The 16,066-nt window shown below is 45.9% G+C and overlaps 1 protein-coding gene across 2 annotated transcripts in view; it reads left to right on the plus strand.

Moving 5' to 3' along the window:
• The window catches only part of LOC137384350 (guanine nucleotide-binding protein subunit alpha-13), a 95,489-nt gene extending 80,002 nt beyond the window's left edge, over window positions 1-15,487 (plus strand). For both annotated transcript variants that reach the window (XM_068058248.1, XM_068058249.1), the window contains one exon: window positions 5,795-15,487. In XM_068058248.1, coding sequence (XP_067914349.1) covers window positions 5,795-6,367 — 573 coding nt within the window. In that variant the 3' untranslated portion in view covers window positions 6,368-15,487. The remainder of the gene's footprint in view (window positions 1-5,794) is intronic.
• Window positions 15,488-16,066: the final 579 nt, after the last annotated feature.

Here is a 16,066-nt window from a genome sequence, read left to right on the forward strand (position 1 = left end):
TTTGCATGCTCCCTCTCCGCCCACCCCTCCCCCTCTCCCGCCCCTCCTCCCCACCCCCTCTCCGCCCTCCGCCCACCCCCTCTCCGCCTCCCCCACCCCCCTCTCCGCCCTCCGCCCACCCCCTCTCCGCCCTCCGCCCACCCCCTCTCCGCCCTCCGCCCACCCCCTCCTCCGCCCTCCGCCCACCCCCTCTCCGCCCTCCGCCCCACCCCCTCTCCCGCCCTCTCCCCACCCCCTCTCCGCCCTCCGCCCACCCCCTCTCCGCCCTCCGCCCACCCCCTCTCCGCCCTCCGCCCACCCCCCTCTCCGCCCTCCGCCCACCCCCTCTCCGCCCTCCGCCCACCCCCCTCTCCGCCCTCCGCCCACCCCCTCTCCCGCCCTCCCGCCCACCCCCCTCTCCCCGCCCTCCGCCCACCCCCTCTCCGCCCTCCGCCCACCCCCTCTCCGCCTCCGCCCCCCCTCTCCGCCCTCCGCCCACCCCCTCTCCGCCCTCCGCCCACCCCCTCTCCGCCCTCCGCCCACCCCCTCTCCGCCCTCCGCCCACCCCCTCTCTCCGCCCTCCGCCCACCCCCTCTCCGCCCTCCGCCCACCCCCTCTCCGCCCTCCGCCCACCCCCTCTCCGCCCTCCGCCACCCCCTCTCCGCCCTCCGCCCACCCCCTCTCCGCCCTCCGCCCACCCCCTCTCCGCCCTCCGCCCACCCCCTCTCCGCCCTCGCCCACCCCCTCTCCGCCCTCCGCCCACCCCCTCTCCGCCCTCCGCCCACCCCCTCTCCGCCCTCCGCCCACCCCCTCTCCGCCCTCCGCCCACCCCCTCTCCGCCCTCCGCCCACCCCCTCTCCGCCCTCCGCCCACCCCCTCTCCGCCCTCCGCCCACCCCTCTCCGCTCCGCCCTCACGCCCTCCGCCCACCCCCTCTCCGCCCTCCGCCCCCCCTCTCTCCGCCCTCCGCCCACCCCCTCTCCGCCCTCCGCCCACCCCCTCTCCGCCTCCGCCCACCCCTCGCACGCACCCCTCTCCGCCTCCGCCCACCCCTCTCCCCTCCGCCCCCCTCCGCCATCCGCCCACCCCCTCTCCGCCCTCCGCCCACCCCTCCTCTCCGCCCACCCCCTCTCCTCCGCCCACCCCCTCTCCGCCCACCGCACCCCTCTCCGCCCACGCCCCTCTCCGCCCACCCCCTCTCCGCCCACCCCCTCTCCGCCCACCCCCCTCTCCCGCCCACCCCCTCTCCGCCCACCGCCACCCCCTCTCCGCCCACTACCCCTCTCTCCGCCCACCCCCTCTCCGCCCACCCCCTCTCCGCCCACCCCCTCTCCGCCACCCCCTCTCCGCCCTCCCCCTCTCCGCCCTCCCCCTCTCCGCCCTCCCCCTCTCCGCCCTCCCCCTCTCCGCCCTCCCCTCTCCGCCCTCCCCCTCTCCGCCCTCCCCCTCTCCGCCCTCCCCCTCTCCGCCCTCCCCCTCTCCGCCCTCCCCTCTCCGCCCTCCCCCTCTCCGCCCTCCCCCTCCTCCTCTCCGCCCTCCCCTCTCCGCCCTCCCCCTCTCCGCCCTCCCCCTCTCCGCCCTCCCCCTCTCCGCCCTCCCCCTCTCCGCCCTCCCCCTCTCCGCCCTCCCCCTCTCCGCCCTCCCCTCTCCGCCCTCCCCCTCTCCGCCCTCCCCCCTCTCCGCCCTCCCCCTCTCCGCCCTCCCCCTCTCCGCCCTCCCCCCTCTCCGCCCTCCCCCTCTCTACACCATAGTTGTATATCTGAAGTGCAGTTGCAAAGTCGGGGAAATAGCATGCAAAACAAAACCTCAACAATTCTGGGTTTAATTATTGAAAAGTTTTATTAAGTTCATTAAGTATCCGAGGAACTGCTGTGCATGGATACCTGAGTGTTGTGTCCAGCATTCCCGTTGGACAGACAGGCCGAGTGTCTGCTATGCACAGCTAAAGAGATTGTTCCTGGAGAGCCTTGTGGTGAATGAACGCTTGGCTCTCTATTCCACTATTGTATTGTCCATGTGAAGAAGGCAAAGTCACAAGAGTCTGAGCTCAGTCTATTCTTGGTGAATGTTCCCCAAGCGCATCCCAATGTGCATTCCCAATTCATCCATAAATGCAATGTTCCTTTCCACATCGTGATGAGCTCCGCAGCGTGATCCACTTGCCTTCGTTGCTTGAATGCTGACCGTAAGTCTTGAGGATTGTTTTCTCGACGGCATGTTTTACATGAAAAGAAGAAAAGCAAATCAGAGTCAGAGCTTGCCTCCCTCCATCCACTGAAATTACTGTTGCGCACACCTTTTTAAGTTCTGCAGTGAAGGCAACCAATTGATAACGTCGCCAATGAAGCACTTATTACCACCCTCAGATGCAGGAATCATCACATCCTTGCGTCATCTCCTGCACTGCCTCCTTTGCTGGAATGCCGTCCTTAAGTGTCAAGGATTGTTTTCTCAAAGGCAACGTTTTACATGAAAGGAAATAATGAAAGATCAGTGTCAGAGCTTCCCTCCCTCCAATGAAATTACTGTTGCGCATGCTTTATGCTCTGCAGTATAGGCCAATGAATCACTTAGTACCCACCTCAGCTGTAGGAGTCAGGATGATGTAACAACTGCCCCTATCTCGTGATGGTTCAATGCTGCTCTCAGGGAAAACATGAATGATGTGAAGGTGCTGGAAAAAGAAGCACATTTCTTTTGGACTATGAACATAAAGCAGGCCATTTAGTCCAGCTGTTCCCTGCTAGTGGTTATGCTACTCGTGCGTCTTCCCATCCATTCCCATTTAATCCTGCCTACTACTATCAGCATCATCTTCCATTTCTTTCACTCTTATCTACCTTTGGCTTAAAGCAACACTGAGGATGGAGAATGGTGTGGCTGCACTCCAACCTCACCAGTTGTGTACGCAGCAAGAGCATTCACATTTGTGCTACCACTGGACACGGCATGCTTGTTTCTTTTAGTGCTCAGTCTCTTGCTGAATGTTCCCCAAGTGCTTGACCCCTTTGGGCGCCTTCTCTGCTTGACAGGCAGCAGCTGGCAATTGCGGAGTCTCACAAGGCTCTGCATGGTTGTTTCAAGGGCGGATGGGGAAACATGTGGCTGTGTGTCCACGTGCACTGCTTGGATGGGTGCAGGAACAGGTGACTGTGTAACTGAACAGCAAGGAGAGGGTACCGCAGGTGGGGGAAGTGGAGCTTTGAACAGGCAGGCATATGTATGGTCCATCAGATCATTAGGCCAGGGGGTGAAACGCTCAGGATCCATGGATTGTGGCACACGACTGATGTCCAGCGCGTGGCCACCTCCATCCGAAGGTCCTTCCGGGCAATTGTTGGGCAAATTAATTGGCTCCATCTCATCAGCCAGTGCTTGTGTTTATGGCGCATCCACAGAAAAAGGCACTCCCCTTACGCTCCGCTGCTCCCCCCCGACTTCCTTTCCCCCCCTCCCTTCCCTCCTTTCCCCCCCTCCCTTCCCTCCTTTCCCCCCCCTCCCTTCCCTCCTTTCCCCCCCCTCCCTTCCCTCCTTTCCCCCCCCTCCCTTCCCTCCTTTCCCCCCCCTCCCTTCCCTCCTTTCCCCCCCCTCCCTTCCCTCCTTTCCCCCCCCTCCCTTCCCTCCTTTCCCCCCCCTCCCTTCCCTCCTTTCCCCCCCCCTCCCTTCCCTCCTTTCCCCCCCCTCCCTTCCCTCCTTTCCCCCCCCTCCCTTCCCTCCTTTCCCCCCCCTCCCTTCCCTCCTTTCCCCCCCCTCCCTTCCCTCCTTTCCCCCCCCTCCCTTCCCTCCTTTCCCCCCCCTCCCTTCCCTCCTTTCCCCCCCCCTCCCTTCCCTCCTTTTCCCCCCCCCCCCCTTCCCTCCTTTCCCCCCCTCCCTTCCCTCCTTTCCCCCCCCTCCCTTCCCTCCTTTCCCCCCCCTCCCTTCCCTCCTTTCCCCCCCCTCCCTTCCCTCCTTTCCCCCCCCTCCCTTCCCTCCTTTCCCCCCCCTCCCTTCCCTCCTTTCCCCCCCCTCCCTTCCCTCCTTTTCCCCCCCCTCCCTTCCCTCCTTTTCCCCCCCCTCCCTTCCCTCCTTTCCCCCCCCTCCCTTCCCTCCTTTCCCCCCCCTCCCTTCCCTCCTTTCCCCCCCCTCCCTTCCCTCCTTTCCCCCCCCTCCCTTCCCTCCTTTCCCCCCCCCTCCTTTCCCCCCCCCTCCTTTCCCCCCCCCTCCTTTCCCCCCCCCTCCCTTCCCTCCTTTCCCCCCCTCCCTTCCCTCCTTTCCCCCCCCTCCCTTCCCTCCTTTCCCCCCCCCCTTCCCTCCTTTCCCCCCCCTCCCTTCCCTCCTTTCCCCCCCCTCCCTTCCCTCCTTTCCCCCCCCTCCCTTCCCTCCCTTCCCTTCCCCTCCCTCCCCTCCCTTCCCTTCCCCTCCCTCCCCTCCCTTCCCCTCTCCTCTCCCTTCCCCTCTCCTCTCCCTTCCCCTCTCCTCTCCCTTCCCCTCTCCTCTCCTCTCCCTTCCCCTCTCCTCTCCTCTCCCTTCCCCTCTCCTCTCCTCTCCCTTCCCTTCCCCTCTCCCCTCCCTTCCCTTCCCCTCTCCCTCCCCCCTCCCCTTGAAATGCATTTTCAGAGCAACTTACCTTGGAACAATCTCCTCTGTCTAATAAGAATGAAGCAAATGTCCAAAATGACTAAATAATTGAGATAAAATGCCCGATGAAACCTCTCCTTCCATTTTCAAAAACCCGCGCCGAAGCTTTCGGAAGATTGACACACATGCGCACACGGTCTCAGGCCCTCTGCGCATGCGCTGCGGTCCGGATTGCCAGGACCAGTTTGCGCATGCGCAAAGGGCAACCTGGCGTGTTCCCCGAGGAAGATGACGTTACGCGATGACGTCATCTGCGCATGCGCAAACTGGTCCTGGCAATCCGGACCGCAGCGCATGCGCAGAGGGCCTGAGACCGTGTGCGCATGTGCGCACCGCGGCGCATCCTGATGACGTAGCGTTGTCATCAATCACTTTGATGTAAGATTGCTTTTAATTGCCAACATTTCCTTTCTTGTTATGACATAGGCCATTCTTCAATAAATGGGAAATCCTTTGGTTCTGATGAAACAATCTTTGTTTAGCCAACTGCTGTCAAGGAGACCTTGAGTTCTGCTCTTCATTATTTATAAAATGTCAAATATAATTTTAGTAGAGACTTCAAATAAAACTAGCAAGTAATTTTACCAAATTTTGGAATTCACACTTGATATTTTTTCGAATGGGAGGTCCCCCCCCCCCCCCTCCCCCCAAAAAAATCATCATGGCCATCAACAGCTTTTGAAGGAGCTGTTTGTAGTCAGTTATTGGGTTTGATTCTGAGAGTTGCTGTTAGTTTATTTCTCTTCCTTAAGCAGCGGTATGTATTTGTGAACTGCTTCACCTTGCTATCAGGTTTCTTAATGAGGGAATAAGGTTTGGTGATTAAATTTGGAGTTTGAAGGATGGCATGGTCAGACTAACACATGGGTTGTGCCTGCGGTTCTTCATATAGAAATCTACTCCTGACATCAGCTGTTTTTTTAAAAAAAAACTGGTGCCAGAGTTGAAGCTTATGCAATACAGGAAGCCTGAAAATTCCCAGTATTCCAAGGAGTAAATAAGATTATAATCCATTTTGATATGTTTATGGGCTATTTTCAATCAGTAGGATCTATAGTATGCATAAAATGGACTCTTTAATTTATCACTTAAGCTGCAAATTGTAATTATATATATGCTATGTCCAGGTATGCAATGATTCTGTCCAAACCTCTGTCATCTGCACCCAGTATTTATTTAACTCTGTTTTTCTTCTTTAGGAATATCTTCCAACTCAACAGGACATTCTACTAGCACGAAGACCCACTAAGGGAATACATGAGTACGACTTTGAAATAAAAAATGTGCCCTTCAAGATGGTGGACGTGGGTGGACAAAGGTCAGAACGAAGGCGTTGGTTTGAGTGCTTTGATGGGGTGACTTCCATTCTCTTCCTGGTGTCATCAAGTGAATTTGACCAGGTGCTTATGGAGGACCGGCAGACAAATCGCCTGAGTGAGTCCCTAAACATCTTCGAAACGATAGTCAACAACAGGGTCTTTAGCAATGTCTCCATCATTCTTTTCCTTAACAAGACGGACTTGCTGGAGGAGAAGGTTAAAACTGTTAGTATCAGGGACTACTTTCCTCAATATGAGGGAAGCCCCCATGAGCTCTCAGATGTCCAACAGTTCCTTGTGCAGTGCTTTCGTGACAAACGCCGAGACCAGCAGCACAAACCACTCTACCATCACTTCACCACCGCCATTAATACCGAAAACATTCGTTTGGTCTTCCGTGATGTCAAGGACACTATCCTCCATGATAATCTTAAGCAGCTGATGCTTCAGTGACGTCAAGTTACTTTGTTACTTTTAATGTGTGGCACTGACAGCAGCTTACACCAGAGTGATTAAGGTTACAGTGCCTTCAGAAACTTGTGGCAGCTGCTGTAAACTGCTCAACCAGAAGAATGCCAAATTTATTTTCCAGACTTTGGCTTTTCAATTGCTTTTGCTCCAGTTGGGTTTTGCTAAGAGTATTCTGATCAAGTGTACACTTAGGTAACCTGACAAAGTTTACGCTCTTGTTTGTTCGAAAATGAAGATATGTGAAAAATTGCCAGATAATGCAAAGCTGCGATGTTCAATGTGGGGATTGTGTCTAGTTAATATCTATTCTCTCCCTCTTTTCCTCCCTCCCCCTACAAAAAGGGCTATTACAAAGCAAAAGCCATTATTTATTCCAGAAAATGTTTTTGAGTATTACTGAAACAGGTTAGAAACATTTTGGCCTTAATTTGTCCCTTTGGGAGTGAAATTTAAATGTCACATTCAAATTGTTTTCAGAGTCTCAAAAATGTTTAAAATTTTGCTATTTGGTTTACTACTGGGAGGTGCAGTAGTCAGAGTGGTACATATATAACCTATTGAAATGTGAAGCAGTCACAATTTGTACAAGTTAAGGTTGTTAATATTGGGTTTAGTATGTGAAGCCTCTTCCCAATGGAAGTTTTACAGAACTAATACAGTATTTACATAACATTTGCAATGTTTACATAGTATATTATCAGAATTGTACACAAATGCCAAATTTCACAGAATTGCTTCATAATTATATGGGATCTGGGGCCTAACCTAAAAGTTACTCTTTTGATTGAATGGTGCAGGTACAAGATGCCTTACCGACTGTCTGATCCTAACCTGTAGTAGTAAACCAATATTCTGTTTTATTATATAGTTCTACTGTAAAGTTACTAAAACATGACTTAAAAATTGTTCATTGGCCACTTTATAAAGCTTCTGACTTCAACTAAACTTTTTATTAAAGCGTAATTAAAAGCTGTGTATTTGGCTTGTGGATCACACCTCAGTAAAAGCACCATTAAACCAATATTGAGGAATGATAGCTATTTTGTAATTGAACCCAGGAGCTGCTTCAACGCAAATTGTAGCTGAATAATTTCTTTGTATTGAGGCATTTGATATTACTCTCTGGCTGAAATAACCTTGCTGTTTATTTAAATTGTGATGACATGATTCTTACATTTGTGATGCAGCCTATGATTGCCTTTTTAAAAGATGAGATATGGAAAATCAGCTTTCATTTTCTAAAAGAGATACTGCGACATGTCAAAACACATTTTTTGCAGTGCTGATCATGGATACAATACTTGCTTTTTAAACAGTTGAACTTTTATAATTGGTTTTAAATATGTCCTATTTGAATTCAGGGTTTAGAATTCACTAGTGTATCTGCAAACCCCTTTTTAGATGGTCAGTAATTACTAACAGAAGCCTTACTAAATCTATAAACATACAACGTATAGTGCAAAAGCATTCTCTTTTTGATACTTTTGTTACAAGTTAAGGAATATTACCATTGAGTTTAATATGTGAAACCTTTAAATGGTAATTGTAAATTACAAAGAACCAGACCTGCACCACTATGGTGGGATTTCTGAACTGCAGCATACATTAAAACAATTATTGTGCTGATGTCATCTATTTTACCAGTAATGCCTTTGCTTAAACATTTACCTCAATTAATGTTGGGACCGTTGGACAGTAGTAAATTCTAACCCTGGTGTACCTACAGTGCCGCGTCTTTCCTTGACTACCTGCCTTTGTTGAATAGCAGGCTTGCCACGCTTGTATAGTAATGTGTTGCTTAATGACCTCTGTTTGAATAGTTTTATAAATCTACAAATGTTTTTTAAATGTTCTTACATGCCACATTTAATGTCGGTTTCTCTACAGACTTCATGATGCACAGTAGATGTTCCATGTTATTGTGGCATGTGCAGATCTGTGCAGCTAGTTCAGTGATACTAGTCCTCCAGACCGTTTGGCAGATAATTTCTAAGACTAGCCAAAACTAAGTTGAAATGGAAATTCAGAATTTGGAATTGAAACAGAAAATTCATGGAAATACTCAGGTCAGGCAGCACCTTTGGAGTTAGTGTTTCAGGTTGATGATCTTTCATCAGAAAGGCCTTCAGTCTGAAACATTAATTGTGTTTCTCTCTTCACAGGTGCTGCGTGGCCGCCTCAGTATTTCCAACATTTTCTGTCCTTTTTTCAGATTTCCAGCATCTGCAGTATTTTGTTTTTGTATCAGAATTTGGAGTTAGTTGAGCCATTTTGGCTGTCAACTGTATGGTGAGAGAACTTGTGGCTGATTTGGTGGGCACCAGAACCTAATTGAAGCCCCTAAACACAGTCCCCTTTTTGGGGGGAAAAAATTCCGTTGTAATTAAGTTTTCTGTTAACAAAGTTAATACAGAAACTGGGGACAAAATTTATTATTGGTCTGTTGAACTCTGACACAGCTTCCAAGCCTTTATCAAGACAGAAAAAAGTACTTCAGTATTGACAGAATTTTATTAAACATTTTCATAAAAAAATAAATTCATTGATGCCCTAAGACCTTGTGTATACAATATCTTAATGTAGATTTTGAAGAAAATGGTTTTGGCAAGAGCTTGGTCCTGGAGGAAATCTTTGCTATATCTAGCTACTTTAAAGTATCCTGTTATGGCATAGTCTATAGAACTTAATATAATATACTGTGGAGCATTAGGCTGTTGAGACTGGAGTAACTGTACCACAGTCTTTAAGATTATACAACTGCATTTTACAATATCTTGCAAAATATACTGTGCCTACTGTGCAGAAATTTTATGCTGACAAGAATGCAAGAGCCTTGATTTTCCACTGTAATTACTACAGATGCCTGGAAGGAGACTGGAAACAGTTTCTCATGTGGCTATGATCTTAAGACATCACAGAATAACCACATGCTCAAGCGACCTTAAGTTGTAATTTGTGCCATTAACCAAATACAGCAACCTTTAAACTGAACAGAGAAGTGTTAAAATGTTGAATTCTCTAGCTTTTCTGAAGAAGCTAATATTTTATATGTTCTAACGTAATATACATTCCTTTCTCACCTTTTAAAGGCTTGTTTTGGGCCTCAACACCCCTGTTATTTAAGTGGCCACTTTTTGTACGTGAACCTGAAGAAATAGTAAACATGAGGCCATTGCAGCTGAACTGGATCCTCTTCTCTCTGCCCCATGCACACTTCGCTCTGCTCTGTGTACGTTTGGACACTGAAGGGACAGAATCCAACCCACATATTTATAATGGGCCTTTCATTATCCTGGGATGCTGTGTTCAGCTGTAGCATCTTCCACTGAGATTGCCTACTCAGGATTGCTAACACTGTAGAATAACAACTTTGCACACTGGTGCTACCTATTGTTAAGGCCAGCAGCAACAAACCATCTTTACTAATTTAACCGTTGAAAGCTTTGTTCCCTTCAGTAAGCAAATGTAATCATTTGTTTATTTTAGAGGCAATGAAGGTAAGGTATTCAAGAATGTTCTTGAATTTTCTCCTGATCTCTACCTGATGCTGAACATTTGAAGGTGTACTTATAGTGATAAGTTTGTAAAAGATGGTCCTTCTGAGCAGGATCAATAATTTGTATACTAAACCAAAATTTATCTTCCAAGTGCCATTGTAGTATCATGTGGTGCATTACATTGCACTGCTGCTTATATGCTGTCATGCTTAGCCATGTGAAAACTCCAAAAAGATTGCTGCAGCTGTGCACAAATTATTTAGTTGGCTGTTCAGTTTCAGACCGAAAAGCGCTGTGCCCCTTGAATTTTGTAGTGTTATCAAAATTGCAAACTAGTGGTTCTGGTAAAGCTAATATGGTAGCATTGACTGGTGCCAGTTGGCAACTGCTTGATTTATTGAATGGAATCATGACATCATAAATCTTTTCCCCTTCATTTTTTCTTTGCAAACATGTAATAGCCTCAACTAATGACATCTGACATAGTGCAGAAGTGGAGAAACTTCCTGGTGCCATTTTGAGCTTCATTTCCAAAAATGCTGTTCACTTGCTTCGTTCTGTAAGTTTTGCCAGAAATTGAGGATTAAGACAAGACAACACTTGCATACCAATTTTCCCCTTCCATTGTTTTAGACCCAAGGCCACCATTTTCTTTAATGAGGTCACTAGATTTCGTTCTACATCCTAGCTTTCCAGAATAGATATGCTTAGTTTCACATTGTGGTGAAACTGGTGGTAACAGCTGTTTCACTTGTTTGAAAATAGGAGTTCTTGGTATTCTAGATGTTTCATTTGCAGTTCATTAAAAAAAGTTAGACACTATGTCTGGTTACAACAATCAGTGAGCCCTAAGATTAATTCAAGCATTTTCTCGAGGCTATCTCTAAATTTGTCGATCACTTCTTGCACTACCCCAGTTGATATGATATTGGATTCATTCTGCCACTCAAATCAAACTTACTATTTAAAAATTACATGCAGGTACTGACAGTCAACAAGTGAGCAGCGTTTATTTAATAGTTTTGCCATCTTTAGACTTATCTAGATCATAACTAGATGGCAAACTACTTGAAGTAACCATTTCCATGTGGACTTGCTTCACTCTCATTTTATACAAATCAATAAAAGAAATTTTTTTGGGAGTGTTCTCTATAATTTGGCTTATTTGTATAGGTTCCTGTTGTATTTACATGCAATGGTTAATGAAATGCACTTTTCCAGTAAACTTGAGAAGTTAAAAGAGAAGGGTTAGAAAACTTATTCTGTAGTCTTACTATACCATATATAAAAACCACAACAATCTTAAACGTAAGACCCGATTGTGAGTATAGTTATTTACTAGAAATAAAAACACAATGCTGTAAATACTCAGGTCAGGCAGCATCTGTGGAGAAGGAAACTGAGTTAACGTTTCAGGTCAATGACCTTAAGGTCTTTGTCCCTGACCTGAGTATTTCCAGCATTTTCTGTTTTAATCTCCGATTTTCAGCATCCGCAGTATTTTGCTTTTGTCCTATTTACCAGGACTGGTTAAACTTGCAAGATCAGTTTCTTCCTGTACAATATAGTGCTTATTCTTGTATTCCAAATTAAACTGTTAGTCTGTTTTCTCTCTTCACTGGTACAGTGCCAATATATCAACTGCGGTATTGCTAAGTACAGTTACTATTTTAATAAGCTAGCAGTAGCAAATTGATCTGTATTTATGTTTCAGTAATGTTTTGGAGGTTGCGTATACATAATCAGATGTCTACCAGTCTGTAATAAAGCACCTACTGAAATACATTCAGTAGATTTCTGTATGGGTTGAGAAATACCATCTTTAGAAATGTTACATTTACACTGTACTAGTTGCTATCATTTTACATCTTTGTTGCTGAACATAAGTGTGAAATGAAAACAGTATGGAATCTATGGCTATTGACAACTAATATAATTGCTTTGTGAAATAACTTTTAAACAATTACTTTGTCAGCTGTATCATAGCATCTCTATAGATAAGTACAATCTAAGGTCTGCTCTCAGAGGTTGTACTATCTTGAGAGCAGTATCGGGTCATTTGAGTTGTAGGGTGATTATACAGACCTTGCAGTAGAAATCTTGCACCATGGCAAGGCCAAACCAAACTGACAACTTATATAAAAGTTTGTTTAATTTCATGAGTCACAACACAGATGTATGCAATGTAACTTCTGTTCCTAAATCTGCATACTGAATCCTGTTGTGCATTAAAAGAGCAGCATGTCTACAAACTAAACTCTGACCCAAAAATGATTCAAAAACCATCTTCCCCTCAAAAGTATTGATGAAATGCAACAGAACATTGAGCTGTGCAAGTATCTAATTAGTTTAGTTTGTGATAACAAATCACTTATTGGATGAGTTCATACATTATAACGTCTCTCTGGAATGGAATTCTGGCCTACAAGTGCTGTCAATTTGAAAAATCCAAGATGGCAGCACACGTGAGTATGCTCGTATATATTTGTTTTCAGGTTAATGTGTAAATTGCAACAATGAAGCTGATGAAACTTGTGTAAGAGCAGTGTTCATCTTGCAACTGTTGCTATTTTTCATTCAACAGAGTGGTATTCTGTTCATCTGCAGCATTTTTTTCCTGTGGGTTTTTCAAATTTTTCCTCATAAGGTACTGACTTTTGCTGAGGTACTATTTCATGGTGTCAGCATCCCTCTGGCACCCTACCTTGATGATCACTCTTCATATTTGAGCATAAATAATGTTGTAGGCTATACCATGGTGGCATCATGGCTAAACCAAATTACATTCTCGAGGTTACTGGAGTGTGGTTCCAGGGTTGTGAGCACTTTGGTTTGTAAAGTTCATTTAACCATTGAGCCATCAGGAATTTTTTTTATATGTCGAATTAGCATTCTCATTTTTTCCTGCACTGAGATTGTAAAAAAAATAAACTGAAAATTGCAAAAAAAAATTGTTTAATTTCTGCCTGTGTTTTTCCCCCACACAGTTACGTATCCTGTTGTGTCAAGGCACTGACATATGCTGATTTTTTTTTTAATAAACAGAAAATGCTGGAAATACTCAGGTCAGGCAGCATCTGTGGAGAGAGAAATGCTTAATGTTTCAGGTTAATGATCTTTTGTTTGAACCTTTCTCACAAAGGATCATCAACCTGAAATGTTGGGCGTGAGGCCCCATCCACCGGCCAAAATGTTGGGGGTGAGCCTGCCTCTGCTGTACCTGGGAGGCACGCCAGGATTTTGCATGACCCAGGCCCTTAATTGACCACGGGCGTGATTTCCACACCTCTGAGGCAGGAAGTCCCGCCTCCAAGAGCTGCCAGCCAATCAGCAGGTCGGCAGCGCTTGTCCCAGTAGTGTCACTGGGAGCAGTGGCCACTGCTGCGACTGCACCCAGCCACAGCAGCAAGAGGGACGCTGGCACCGGAACAAAAGCAAGTTTGTGGGGCCTCGCCGGACTCTGGCAAGGCAGGCGGGTCGGTTGGGATGGGATTTTATTTCAGTGGGGCAGTTGGGCCGTCGGGGGGTGGCAAGGGGCCCTCTGTGGGGCGCAGGGTGCCCAATCAGGTGGGCCCCCCTCACAGCTTGTAAGGATGGCGGCCTTCTGCGGGGCCATGGCGGCCACTGGTAAAATACCAGTGTGGCGGGAGGAGGCCCTTAAGTGGCAGTTAATTGGCCACTTAAGGGCCTTGATTGGCCTGAGGTGGGCCATTTCTCACCGCTGACTGTTGTAAAATTGGGGCGGGAAGGCAACAGGAATGGTACCCCCTGCCTTTAACTCAATTTTATGACCCCCTCTCTCCCCCACCCCTCCCAGCCTGCTCCTGCGGGGCAGTGTAAAATTCTGGCTATTAACTCTGTCTCTTTACAAACGCTAGCTGACCAACTGAGTGTTTCCATCATTTTCTGTTTTTAGTTTAGATTTCCAGAATTCATAGTATTTTGTTTTTTGAGTTTTTCTGAATGCTGGAGGCCTTATTAACTTAGCTAAGTAGCAATTTTTCATCCGTTTTGGATAGGCTACTCAACCATGGCAACTACTAAAACTCTTTCCTGTCATCACCTGATAGCCAAAGGTCACCAGTTCGTCAATAGGCATGGATGCAGTGGCTGTTTTTCTTTTTTTAGCCAATTATTATGTTCCCAGCTGAGATCAAATACCTCAGCACAGACCGGGAATGAAACCTGGGACCTTTAGGTCTCTGATTTGGACCTACATCAATTTATTCAGGACACCAAAAGGGAGGTTCCTCCATTGTTAAATGTGTGTAAATGAGATGACATAGATAACTAGAAGTATTAAATATATATGATTACATGTATGAATAAGTTTTATTTTTAAGACATCTGCTTGGTCCCTTGGTTTTCTGTTGGTCAGTGAACTGGCATCTCCAAGGTCTTGATTGTTTGTTGGGGGAAAGGATTACATGCTTTTGATAGATTCCTTACTTTAAACTTTACATTGCTTGTATATTGCCAAACCCACTGGTTTAAAACAATTTGTATTGCCCCCTCAAAGTACCAAAAACTACCTGAATTCTAAATATTTAACAGCACCCATATTTTGCAATAAAATATCTGGAAAAAAAATCATGCATCTACATTGACCGGAACGATTGAGATCAGCAGAGAAAGTACACTTGTTTTAGCCATACCTTTAAAATAACATTTATTTAGCTACAGCACCCTCTAACTAGTTCTGTATTCCCATTTCTGGCAATTTTCCCAGTTATAAAAACTCTTCTAATCTAAATTTCTAGTGTATCCTGTAATTGACATTTGTCACCCATTAGTATCTCCAATACACACTTAGTGTAGTATTCAATTAAAATTTGCTATGAGTGAATTGGGTTGGTTTGAATACAATACATGAAGTCTAAGATTAAGTAATTACGTCATGTTTTTCTGTTGAAATCATTCAGTAGTGGCACATGTTAGCAATAAGGTACTGCTGGATGAATTCACGTGCTTTCTGTACATTTTGATGTGCATCTAGATGGTCATACTGCTTTGTTTATAAAATTTATTAAATTTTACAAACATGCTCTTTTTTTTTTACAAGCACCTGTACAATGTGCTCCATTAGTCTAGTTAAATTCTTGTCTATCTTGATAATTTCAGTGGCATTATTTGAATTGAAAATATTTTGAGCAAGAACATTGAATTTGTGGAAAATCTGCTCTCAGCACTGGGATTAGTTAAAAAAAAAAATGGTTTAAAAAAATAGCAAAACTGGTTAAACAGTGCATTAGCTAAAAGTATCATTTTAACTATTGATTTAAAAAAATATAGTATTGTATTGGAAAACTTGTGGTTTTATATATGTTTTTTCATAGATTTGGGGGAAATGGACTGAATCTTTTACATCATTTTACCTTTACTTTGTTGTATATTTTTTTTGTTCAGAAATGACAGTAAATTATTCAGATTGGAAAGCTGAGAGTAACTTTGCTTGTTTTGGTTTAATGCTTTAGTTACTAATAGTGATGCTATTCCCATTATACTGTATTTGTATATTGCTCTGTACATTGCAGAAAGTTTGTCTTTGCAGCCATTAATGCCTTGTATAAATTTACTGACGTGTATTAAACACATTTACAACTTATCGTCTTTTGCGACTTTGTTGTATGGGTGGATGTTGGATAAATTTGTTGCATGTGTAGAGATGGAGAGAAGGAAAGGGCGTCCGTATATTTACTGATTGATGATTTCCAGTGGAAACCTTGTTGAGTTCAAAAGGAGACCATCAGGCCTAATCCTAATTGAGCTTTTTCTTTGGTATCAATAGGAGTTTCTCAATTGGTAACTAAAGAGTTACAATAATTAGGAATTGGAAAGGCCATTGGGTCCATATCCCCATTGCAGCATCCTGTTTAAATTATTCTAATGTGTTCACCTCCAACATTTTCTGGAGGGCATTCTATGAATTAATCATTCTTTGTGAAGAGGAGCTTGTTGGCATTAGTCCTCATTTTTATGACATTGACTATTTTGGTAAACTTCAACATGATCACCTCTCCTGCTTTCCCCAGTAAAGCTAAAAAGCCCAAGAATCTTCTATAATACCTCAATTCAGATTTTGACGTTGGGGTTCAGCCCTGCGGCTCTATGCATTGGCTCCTTTGTGAACATTCAATTCAGGTCACCGAGAGAAACACTATTCAAGTTGTGATCTGACCAGAGA

Source organism: Heterodontus francisci, chromosome 26 (assembly GCF_036365525.1).
Source record: "Heterodontus francisci isolate sHetFra1 chromosome 26, sHetFra1.hap1, whole genome shotgun sequence".
Lineage (NCBI taxonomy): Eukaryota > Metazoa > Chordata > Chondrichthyes > Heterodontiformes > Heterodontidae > Heterodontus > Heterodontus francisci.